The sequence below is a fragment of the Diabrotica undecimpunctata genome, chromosome 7 (assembly GCF_040954645.1).
Source record: "Diabrotica undecimpunctata isolate CICGRU chromosome 7, icDiaUnde3, whole genome shotgun sequence".
Classification (NCBI taxonomy): Eukaryota; Metazoa; Arthropoda; class Insecta; order Coleoptera; family Chrysomelidae; genus Diabrotica; species Diabrotica undecimpunctata.
In genome coordinates, this window is record NC_092809.1 from 88,072,023 (window position 1) to 88,084,954 (window position 12,932).

Here is a 12,932-nt window from a genome sequence, read left to right on the forward strand (position 1 = left end):
GTTTTGAGTTCTCTCTTTACACAAGATATTGTTAGTATTTAAATTTAAAACTATTGTATTGAGAGTCAAGACATGGAATGTTAGAAACTTGCTTACTAGTTTACTCTGTTTTTGCTGTTTTATTTTTTGTATCTTTTTTTTATTTTTTTTTTACTTTTTTTTTACTTTTTTTTTATTTTGTTTTATTTATTTTTTTTTATTACTACGCTAAGACATAAACCCGATTCGACACCTCGGAGGTTTAGATCTTCTTAGTAACTTTTTTTTTATTTTATTTTTTTTAATTTTGTTCTCCATTTTTTTTATTGTTTATTATTTTTTTTATTGTTTTTTTGTCAGAGCTTTAATTTTAAACAATTAATATGACCATATAAAATTTTATATACATCTAGATTCTTTGACTCTAAAAGATGTGTTAGATTAGAAGGTAATTGAACATTAAGTTGAACTAGCTTGGTAAAAAAATTTGATATTTCAATAAAATGTAAAGGACATTCTAACAGCATATGTTGTAGATCAGCTAGCTCCCCACATATACATTCATTATTATTTGTCAGTCCTATTTTTCTTTTGTATACTGGAGTCATACAATGATTGCTTCTTATTCTACAAATAGTTTTGATGAAGCCTCTGTTGGAAACTTGTTTAAACCATGTCTTGACGGAAATTGTGGGTTGGATTCTTTTATAAAATTTGCCTTTGTCTGAATTGTTGTAGTATCCCTGCCATTTTGTGCGTTTAAGAGATCTGATTACAGATATTAAATCACCCATAGAAAGTTGATAGGTTTGCAGAGTGGATTCTTTCATTGTTGCTTTTTTAGCCAGATCATCTACTATTTCGTTGTTTTTTATACCAATGTGTGCTTTTATCCAGCACAATATGATATTTTTGCCCGATTTAAAAGCTTCACTATTCAGAGCTATGATGTCACTGATGATATAATTTTCTTTAAAATTATGTAAATTATATTTCAGTTTATGTACAATGCTTTGGCAGTCTGTAAATATAACATAGTTTAGTTCTTTTTGATTCATACATATTTGGAAGGCTTCTTTGACTGCTACGAGTTCAGCTGTAAAAGTTGTCATTTTGTCAGGTAATCAGGTAATCTGTTGTTTATCTTTATACTTTTTTGGGGGTAGAATATAGCATATCCAACTTTGCCGTCCATTTTTGAACCATCTGTATATAATTTTTGATAACTCCCCCAATGATGTTGTACATACTGAAGGAGATCTATTTTAGTAAGAAAATCTGTGGCAAGAATATTACTTAAATGGCAGTTAAATGGAGATAAATAATCTTCATAGTTTAATTTTCGAGATGAGGTTTGTTCCATTTGGTGTATGTCGTCAATGTAACTAGAAACGTTGAGAAAACTTTCCACAACTAAAAGCTGCTTCTTTTTTTCCCAGTAATGATGAGTTAGATATGTAGTGGTTAGTTGTACAATTTTACTCAACAACAGTTTATTGTTAACTGCCACTTTAACTATAAATTTCTCACCTAAGAATTCTCTGCGTAATGAAAGTGGAGGTTCATTAAGCTCACATTCCATGACCAATATGGGAGTACTACGAAGATAACCAGTGCTTAACCTAAGTGCTTTATTTTTTATACTTTCGATTTTTTGGAGTACAGCGTTTGATGCTGAGCCATAAAATATAGATCCGTAATCTAGGATCGATCTCATTAAATTTCTGTACAGTAATATTGAGATGTTTGGGTCAGCTCCCCAGTTACTGACACTTACAGTCTTGATGATATTCATTGCGTTTTCCGTTCTTCGCAATATATAATTTGTGTGTTCTTTCCAATTTAATTTTGAGTCTAAGAATACGCCAAGAAATTTTATTGAAGTTTTATAATGAATTTTATAATTATCAAATTGTAAGTGGTTTGGAGGAGAATATCGTTTTCTGGTAAAAGTAACAATGGTTGATTTACTCTCCGAGATTGTTAAATTCTTATCCGTCGCCCATTTTTCTATAATATTCAATCCTGATTTAAGGTACTCAATACATTTATCTATTGACTTATTTTCTACATAGATTGCAACATCATCAGCATACTGTAAGATTTTTATATGTTGAGGAAGTTTATTTTCTAAATCAGCAGTATACAGAATATATAATAGAGGACTCAAGATGCTACCTTGTGGTAGTCCCAAAGATGTGTACCGTGTTTTAGACTTATCTCCATTTAATCTAACGTGTACTGATCGATTAACATACAAATTAATGATATTCCATGTTACAGTTTCAGGTATTCCTATTTCTAACATTTTCGCATATAGAATGTGGAGATTAACATTGTCATAAGCCCCTTTTATATCTAAAAACAAAGCACTAACTGCTTTCTTATAAGTAAAGGAACCATAAATGTCTATCAATACGTGACTCAGGCTTTCTTGTGTGGATTTACCTTTTCTAAAACCAAACTGAGTTTTTGGTAATAGGTCGTTCTTTTCTAACCAAAATTCCAAACGGTTTTTAATTAATCTCTCATATGTTTTAAGTATACATGAAGCCAGTCCTATTGGACGGTAAGAATCACAATTATTTAACGATTTTCCGGGTTTTAAGATCGGGAGAATAGTATAAACGTGCCAATCGTCAGGAATCTTTATGCGGCGTGACCAAATTTCATTGTATATATTCAGAAGCACAGTCTTACCAATTTTTGAAAGATTTGATAGCATCGAGTAATGGATTTCATCAGCACCTGGTGCTGAATTTGAATTTTTCTTTAACGAAAAGTAAAGTTCAGTGCCAGAAAATGGTTTGATTAAGAAGCGGATTTGTTCTGGATAGTCGTATTGCGCATTCACTTGTAGGTCAGGAATTACTAATTCTGCAGACAGTGGAGTGATATTTTGGTGGAACTCTTCTATCCATGAAGCTTCCGATAGTGTTATAGGAAATTTGTTCTTAGTTTTTCTATTTTTTAGTCTATTAACTTTTGACCATACATCTTTAATAGGGACCGACCTATTTAAGGACCTGACATAATCTCTCCAGCTATTTCTTTTAGCTTGTTTAGTGATCTTCTTCACGTGGGCATCATCTTTTTTATACTTAAGTAGGTTTTCTTGGTTTGGATGATCTTTGAATATACAAAAACTTTCCCGTCTTCTTCTGACTGCTTCCTCACATTCTAAATCCCACCAGTATTTTCCTCTGGAAGTTGGTTTTTTTATTTTAAATTTGGGGATGCAGTAGGATGCAGTTGTATTTATAGTGTGCAAAAATTTTTCATATGAATTTATATCTTCAGATTGAGAGAAGATATCTTCCGAAAATTGTTCATATAATTTCCAGTCGGCTTTCTTTAAATTCCACTTTTGTGAATACGGGTTATATATGTGAGTTGGTTGATCCTCTAATTCGACCCTTATAGGTGCATGGTCTGAACCGAATAGGTCTTGAAGTGTTTTCCAAGTGATCAGATGACTTAAGTCAGAAGTACAAATGGTCAGATCTATTGCCGATTTCGAAAAGTTCCTAAAGAAAGTAGGAGAGCCATCATTTTTGTATATCAAATTATTATCATCTATACAGTCCATTAAGATTTTGCCTTTTATATCTGTATGATTGTCCAAGCCCCAGGCAATGTGATGAGCATTGAAGTCGCCTCCTATTATGAACGGTCTTCCTATAGATGCTATGAAATTGTTCCACTGTTGTAACGATAACTTTTCTCCTGGGGGAACATACATCGATACAAATGTGACAGTAAATGATTTAAACTTAATTTTAATAGCAACTTTATTGACGTTTAATAATTCGACTTTCATGGTGACTTCCTCATAATACAGATTTGAGTTTATTAAAATTGCCGAGCCACCACCGACAGTTGCTGAAAAGCGGTCGTCTCTGACAATATTATATCCCTGGAAGTTAATATATTTTTCTGGTTTAAATCTAGTTTCTGATAATAATGCGATATCAACTTTCTGGTCTTCTAGTAGGTGGAGAAGATTTTCTCTATTAGAGTTAGCCGATCTACAATTCCATTGACAAATTGCCATTTATTCATTATTATATGAGAGAGAACTTAAAACTGTTTGAATTAAATTTATTAAAACTGATTTTTCTGGGATTTCAAAATTTTTGTGATTCGTATTAGAAATAATACTTATAACTATATTTGATATTAGTTCTGTTAATTCTTTAGGAGATTCATGTATTTTGGATCCTTGTTCTGTATTAAATGTAGATTGATAAGAAGATGAATTGAAAATACCGCCAGGTCTGGTGGACATGGGGTTTAACTTTATTATTTTTTGATGTTCTATTTCTATTGGGTCTTGCGAGGAAGGGAGGGGTCGTTTGGATTTTGAAGGTTTTATTATTGTATATCTGTTTGAAACTGTAGGGAGGGTGAGCTGATTGGGGGGTGAGGGGGGGTGTGGACAATTGAGTAGAGGAATATGAAAAGGATGGAGCGTTCATAATTGGAATTTGATGTGAATTTATTAGCTGTTATCGATGCATAGGTTACTTTAGGAAATAATTTAAGCGTTTCTTTGAAAGACAAGCTGTTTTCAGACATGTAATGTTTTATTTTTTTTTGACGGTCGAATTCTGGACATATCTCCCATTCATTAGTGAAGTGTTCACCTTCACAGGACAGACATTTTTTATTAAAGGATGATAAAGAACACGATTCGGAAGGGTGAGACTCATGACATTTAAGACATCTAGGATTACTTTTACGCTGCTTACTCATGTGTCCATACCTATAACAGTTGTAGCAAATAATTACTTTTTGTTGGTATTTTTCTACATTATGTAAAACATGGTTAATTACGATATATTTTGGTATACTTTGACATTTGAATGATACAATTACCGATTTTGTAGGTTTAAAAACTACTTTATCATCTGTTACTATTTTTCTCTTTATTCTTTTTACATAATCCACCGAGAATTTACAATGGTGATCAAATTCTTTTATTTTATCTTTGAGATATTCTTCTGATATATCTGATTCTATATCCCTAACTACACCTAATTTAAATAATTGAAATTTCGGAATATATGCAATTAGATTTTTTTGAATAAGCAATTTAGAAGTAATTAAGGTATTTGCACTAGCATAGTTTTTAAATGTTATCCTAATCCGATTGCGTCCAATTGAATCAATTTTTTTAATATAATTATCAATTTCTGGGTGTACGGTAAATAATATTTTACCTATCTTAACTGCATTTAATTTGCCTGTAAAATTTTTATCATTGTTTTCAATAAAAATGTGAAATGGCCCTAAATCAGTTTTATCATATAAATATACAGGTTTGCTTTTTTCTGGCTCATTAGAAGTTAATGGGTTAATTTGTTTATCGGTTTTTAAATGATTAATATTATTAAGACTACTTATCGAGTTTTCTAGCTGATGGGATGAAAATCCATGGGAACCATAACTGCAATCATCCATCGCATCCTGATCCCTTGGCATTTTATCGGGGGGCTCGCCCCCGTTAGAAGACTCCATAAATGGAGCCTTCGACGATCGCTTCGACGACCAAACTAGTACTAATGTATATGTATTAAACTATAGTAATAGAATGTAACTGTGTTTAGCACTTTCTAAATCATAAAAATTCGCAGAGAACTTTAAAATGTGTAATTTAACTTGAGTTTATATGTAAAACTATCTGAAATTAAACTTTAAAATGCAGAGAACTTTTAAGTTCGTATTTACCAATCTCTCTCTCTCTCTTGTCGTTTCCTCATTGCTGAGGATCGTGATTTCCTACAATGCGGGCTGTCAATTCTCTCCATCTCTTGCGATTTTGGGCTGCTCTCATGGACTCGGAAAACGTCTCTCCAGTGGCTTTCTGTACTTGATCTGACCATCGGATAGGTGAGCGTCCTCTGCCTCTACGTCCTTCTACGTTTCCGCATACAATTAATCTTTCTAAGTTGTCATTGTCTCTTCTCGCAATGTGGCCAAAAAACTTTAAAATATTTGCAAGACACTGAGAGGAGAGTCTGGTCTGAATGTTTAGCTCTTCGAGAATCGACTGATTGGATCGTATTTACCAATATGGAGAAAAAATACTGGAGAAATAGGGAAAAACCCATATTGATAGCAACTCTTAGAAAAATCAAACCTTATTTGCAGAACCTATATTCCAGTAAACTTTTTCCTTGCCATGAATATGAACTGGAACTACAACTTCAACCAATAGGAATTCTGAATGAAAACATTTCAAAAAATTCTTTGCAGATGGCCCAACGGACACAATGAGAAATGCGGGATTTGGAGTTTTTTCCCCAGATATGAACTATTCATTTTCATCTAAACTACCCAACCATACCCAAATATGTACAGCAGAGTTAACCGCGATCAATCATGGAGTCCAAATTATACGGAAACAAAGTATTACAGAAGCCATTATCTTTTGTGACTCCAAAAGTGCACTACAAAAAATCAAAAAAACAGGGTTTTCTAAAGATGAAAATCCTAAAACGAAAAGAGGAATTATGAAAAATGATGAAAATCCTAGCAAGTAACAATAATATCAAAATCTTACTAGCATGGATCCCAGGACACACAGGTATTACCGGAAACCACAAGGCTGACCAACTTGTCAATATAGGTCGTTCCCTGAATATTCCCATGAATATCAAGCTACAGTTTTCAAATTTTACACTCTACTTAAAAAGAGAGATTTGGTCTAACTGGGCAGCTGAATGGTACGAAGGATATGGCACAAGTAATTCATTCTATGTCAAAATTAATAAACGAATCCACACACTACCATGGTTCAATAAATTCGCATATATCAGTAGGAGACATTTAACTACAATCATCCGTATGAGAACGGGTCATTTCTGATCCCCTCTTCGCCTATTTAGAACTGGAGTCAAAGATGATCCTTATTGCGAATGTGGCCAAGTGGGAGTCTTAAACCCTATTTTATTAGAATGTCACTTAAATCAAAACCCACACTTCGACTTGTATGCCGAATTAGCTAAAACTAAACTTCTCACTCCCATAAATATTTATACAATCCTCACAAATATTAATGAAAATACAATAAACACCTTATGCAACTTTATTTCTACCTTCAATATTAAATTATAAACTATGATCTTCCTTCTTTCAGTCCTGGGTGCTTCTACTTTATCCGTCGGTAGCATTTCTGGTGTGTGCCAGGAAGAATATAAGTGTAATAAGTATAGGTAGACACTGATTGCTGAATCAAGACAATAAGTGTCTACCCTCGAAGTAAACTGGGTAAATTGTCTAGGACATAGCCCAAAAAAGAATAAGAACAAGAAGAACAAACAAAGTTAGGTTAGAATCGATGTGTGAGGGTGTCCGATACTGATTACTGGATTACCGCAAGGACGAGATAATCAACCAAAAAAGAAGATATATTTGGTGACTTTTCTAGTAACTTTCTTGGCTGTGAATCTGTCTTTTTAGTTTACTCCTCCTGGTTAAAAAACAAACCATATTTGTTTCCTATTCCTCAAGTAAGATTGGAACCAATTCAAAGAAATACCTCGAATTTCCTAGAAATTTAGTTTTTTATCAAAATATCGTGATTTACACAATCAAAAGCTTTGGTATAGTCACAAAAAACAATGGCAGTATAAAGATTACTGTTTAGTGCTTCATGAACCTCATGTAGTACAGAAAACATAGCATCGCTATTTATTAGATAAAAAGCCTAACTGACTTTGTGATAAAATGTTGTTTTCAACGAGAAAGAACATAAGTCGGGCTTTTATAGGTCTCTCAATAATTTTGAATAGTACCGGTAGTAAGGCAATAGGTCTATAGTTGCAGACATTAGATTTTTCGCCACCCTTTTGAGGAGGAATAATAATGGCTGCCTTTAGGCACTCTGGAAATATACCTTTTTCAAAGGAATCGTTAATTAGTAAGACCAGGGCTTGCAACACATTTTTCGGGAGATTTAAGAAAATTATTATTGATAGTCCATCAGAACCACTGGAAGATTTGCTTTTGATATTACTGATTGTCTGGATCAGTTCAGATTTATCAACTGGTCTTATAAAGAATGAATTCGAGACGTTTTTTGAATTGGGGAGATAGGAAATAGGATCTTGTTGTGGCAAAATAGTTGATGTTATATTTTTACTCACATTAACGGAGTATTCATTTAGATTTTCAGGGTTTGGAAGAGAACATGTTTGAGATGTGTTAGTTTTATTTCGAAGATCGTTAATTATGGACCAAGTTTCTCTTGCAACGTTTTTAGAGCTTCCCAGACAATTCTGAGAGTACATTTTTTTAGCTGTTTTGATAAGTTTTAGATAGGTTCCTCTGTACTTTAAGATATATTCAGTGACAAGATGTTAGTAGTAAATTTCTGGATGTACAATAGTGAACACATATTCTTGGCTGATATGCGGATACCTTTGGCAGTTCAGGGTTTATGATGTTTTGACTTAATTGTACTTAAAGGAAATGCCTTATTGAAAATACAGACAAGCCTATCTAAAAAATCACTGAAATTATAGTCCACGTCCACAGAGGGAAAGTGCCACCAGAATTCAAGCAAAAATTTTGGAATTTGCGAAAGTTCTGAGTGGAAAAAAACCTACCTAAACGTTGGGTTTCCGAGGATTGTTTGTTAAGAGTGTTCAACTTGGTATATATTGCTTCATGATCAGATAGCCCTGCGTTAATAATTGTAGAGCGTACATCAAGGGGTGAGAAATCTGAGACAATATAATCAATTATGGTAGATGTTGTTTTAGTAATTCTTGTAGTAGAATGAACATGCATTGTGAAACCATACGATTCGAATATATTGACCAAGGATAATTTGATAGCGTGAGCAACAGCGTAATTAATATTCAAATCACCGCATAGAATCTTTCTGATTTTATTGACCAGGTCGTCTAACAAATTTAACAGCTTCTGAAAAATAATTCCATGGAAGAATCAGGTGATATATAAATGCAAAGAATATAAAGATTAGGATTTTTGTTATAAACCAATGAAAACTCAAAAAATAATTTATTCAACAGAAAGTCATATTTGTAGAAAGGATCAGGGTACCACCATGAGCTGAACTTGCACGATTATACCTAGCAATTGTGGTATATTTTTCTACAAAAAGGCTCGTTGACTTCAAGCCAGTGCTCAGTGACCGCCACTATCGTTGCATCGCAACTATGTTCCGTGAACCTTAAGAAGGCACTTGACAGGAATAACAACCTAGGCAAATATATTAAAAACAACAAGAGTCAAAATAAAAAACACTTACACAGTGGGGTGTACAAACTTAAATGTGGCGACTGCCCAAAAACTTACATCGGTCAAACTGGTAGAAATTTTAATAAACGAATAGCAGAACATAAAAGGGCTTTCAATAATAGAAAAACAGATTCTACATACGCACTTCACCTTCTAGATCATAATCATTCTTTTAATGACGAATTAAAAATTCTTCACATTCAAAATAAAGGCCTTAAGCTATCTTTGTTAGAATCTATGGAAATCAACAAATTAAAAAACAGATATAATTCTGAATGACCAACTTGAAACAAACAGTTCTCCCCTCCTCAACATATTTCATTAGAGACTATAAAGTGTAAACGCATGCCAAAAATAGATCACTTGAGAAAAGCAATCAGACGAAACAGCTGTAGTGATAAGAGTTTAAAATAAATTTTGTGGAAGTTTTGAAAACAAAGTTTTCAGTGTTTTATTGTTACGGAAAACATGGTTTTATTGATGGAGCCGACTTTGTCTTTTCATCAAAAATGGACCTAGAATAATTGATCAAATGATGAGCATCGGCATTAGAAATATGTGCGGTATAGATAACATAAATTCGTAATCAGATCATCAAGTCATATCATAATCAGATCATCAGTAGAAAATGCATTTTTTAATAAAAATTGATTGTGTTCATATTTCGAAAAATTAGCCATTTTTACTATTTTATCGAATTTAATTGATATCTAACAAACTAAATATTTCGGTAAAAATATAACGAATGTTAACATTCGGACTGATGCTAAAGTGCATTTATTCCAAATTATTTAATTTATAATTCGTTTTATATAATTTTAGGTCAAGGGCGATATGGATCCGTTTGGCGTGGGACAGTTGAAGACCAGGAAGTAGCCGTAAAAGTGTTTCCAGCACATCATCGAAACTATTGTCTGAACGAACAGGATATGTATAAAATAGCAGGTGAAAATGCTGGTCTTATAAAATGTTACGGCGGAGGAGAATATTCTTTCACGCCAGGATCTATCGAATATGTTTTACTTCTGTCTTTGGAGCAGGAAAGTCTTCAAGAATACCTAAAGACTCGTACTTTAGATATTATAACTATGGGGAAAATGAGTTTAAGCATAGCCAAAGGTCTTGCTCATTTGCATAGTGATTTAGGTAAATACTGCATAGCCCATAGAGACATCAACAGTAGGAATATTTTGGTGAGATCAGATTTGTCGTGTTGCATTTGTGACTTGGGATTAGCAGTGATCCCCAAAAGAACCGAAAATAAGTCTATAAGCGAGGCAGGTAAGAAATAATCACTGTAAATAAAAATTCTTTTTTTGCATTTGGGAAACGATATAAGAGGTTAAAGTATTACTATTATTTAATAAAAAAAAAAAGCGCGTGGCTCTTGGAGAGTGTCGACAGAAGTGACTACTTCTTATAGAGCGTTAATACTATAAGTGGGTTTAAGAAATTTTATGTCTGCTTGTTACTGAATTGCTAATATTTTTTTATCATTACGCACATTTAAGTTTTCCACTTTAACAATAGTATGTATTATACTAGATTCTTATCACGTCTGATTCTGATAAAATTTATAATACACAATTTTGGTTACAACAAATCGGTCGCTTCTCCGGTCCCGTTACAGTTTCGTTCTTTCGTATTTTCGCCTCTTTAGGATATGTCGCATAGATGGCGTAAAGTCAGACTAAATATTAAATTAATAATAAAATATAATTTAATATAAATATCATGTGATAGTAAATTTAATTATCATATAACCTAAATAAGATGTTTAAAAATAAAATTTGAATATAGTTTAAAATTTATTTATAAACAACTAACGTTAACTAAGTATCGGTACACTTCCAGCAAAACTTTGAGACTTTGTTGACATATATTATACCAACGAATATAGGTGCATGTAGAAGCACACTTTACTGTCATTTTTTAGTCGCGGCTGAAGTAGAACCAAATGGAACTAGATTTTAGTTCCTATTAGGGAGTGCTCATGTGAGCGCTATTACTATTTCTAAAATATGAAAGAGTAGAGCAACAAATGAAACTTTAGATATTTTCTTATGTAGATGCTGCGTGGTCGTGTGCATAGAATGCTTAGCATAAAATTTTTGCATTTTATTATAGATCAAAGAAAATTATAGATCAAATCCTACTCATGCACATTTTTTTTAGAAAATAAAATATTTTAACTTTTAATAATTGAATCTTTTTAGAAAAATATTGGGATTCAAATTTATAATTTAAATGTGTACAGTGCACAGATTCTAAATGTGCCGGTGGGAGATGGCTTCTATGCGCTGTATTATAGTCGATGTATGAGAGAAAGTTTTCAAAATAATGAAATAACAAATAATAATATAAAATTTGTTATTTCATTATTTCGAAAACTTTTTCTCTCATACACCAACTATAATACAACGCATAGAAGCCAACTCCCACCGGCATGTTTAGAATCTGTGCACTGTACAAGTTTACAAATAATATAATTAAAACTCTCTTCTTAAATAAAATTAATTAAAAGTCAATCACTTGGGGGGAAAGCCCAATAATTTCTTAGGCGTTTTGATCAAAAACCAATACCTGATTATGATTTCGAATTTTAAAATATAAAAAATAAATAAGTTAGTCTCAAACAACACCTCTCTGGAGCTCAACAAAAGAAGATAAGGGAAGGGCAAATAATGGGTGCTGGAAAATGGACCATAGCAAATCCCAAGAAAACCAAATCGGCAACACCCGAGGATAAAAAGTGCCTTCGAAATTCTTCAATTACTGTTTGATCAATGCACATGCCCCAACTAATGATAAACCAGAAGAAATAAAAGAACAATTCTTCGAAGATCTAGAGCAAGCCTACCAAAGATATCCCAGAAATGACACTAAAATTGTGTTAGGTAACATGAGTGTAAGAATAGGACTAGCGGGAGTTTTGAGCACAAAAATATACACAAGGTAACCTAGATCTCTCCTGATGGAAGAACAACGAGTCACATCTTAATATATTAATCACATCGTAATAGATTCAAGGCATGGAACTGACGTAATAAACTACAGAAGTTATAGAGGCGCAAACATAGACTCTATCATTGTCTAGTGATCTCAACATTGAGGGATTGCATTTCAAACATCAGCAAGGAAAATAAAATGGATAGAAAAAAATGGAATGTGCAAAAGCCACAGAAATGCGACAATTGCAAAACGGTACTCGGAAATCATCACCAACAGGCTAAGGAATCCAAATGTAAATGAAGATGGCCAGACAAATATAGACTCCTAGTTGAACAGAATAAAGGGAGATATTGAAGCAGCAGTAAAAGATTGTGCAGATTGAGCAAAGAAACAGAATATTGTGCCCGTAAAAATTATTAGTTTGACGATGAATGCAAGAATGCAACAAAAGAAAAAAATTAAGCCTACAGCAATATGCTTATCCTACGAACTAGAACAACTGTAGAGAATTACCAGAGAGAAGAGAAGAAAAGAAGATACACAAAAGAAAAAAACGAAACTAAATAAATAAAGAACCTAAACCTATATATATATATATATATATATATATATATATATATATATATATATATATATATTCATATATATTTAAAATATATTCAATGGTTGAATAGCAGAGGTTTTATCGGTCAATAATTGGCAAATGACTATGTCATTTACTTTATTGTCAT

The 12,932-nt window shown here is 32.6% G+C and overlaps 1 protein-coding gene across 14 annotated transcripts in view; it reads left to right on the plus strand.

Moving 5' to 3' along the window:
• The window catches only part of LOC140445556 (bone morphogenetic protein receptor type-2-like), an 872,505-nt gene that overhangs the window by 199,568 nt on the left and 660,005 nt on the right, over positions 1 to 12,932 (plus strand). For all 14 annotated transcript variants that reach the window (XR_011951417.1, XR_011951415.1, XR_011951416.1 and 11 more), the window contains one exon: positions 10,072 to 10,530. Coding sequence is in view for 10 of the 14 variants with exons in the window: in XM_072537668.1 (XP_072393769.1) it covers positions 10,072 to 10,530 (459 nt within the window). In the remaining 4 variants the exon portion in view is untranslated. The remainder of the gene's footprint in view (positions 1 to 10,071; positions 10,531 to 12,932) is intronic.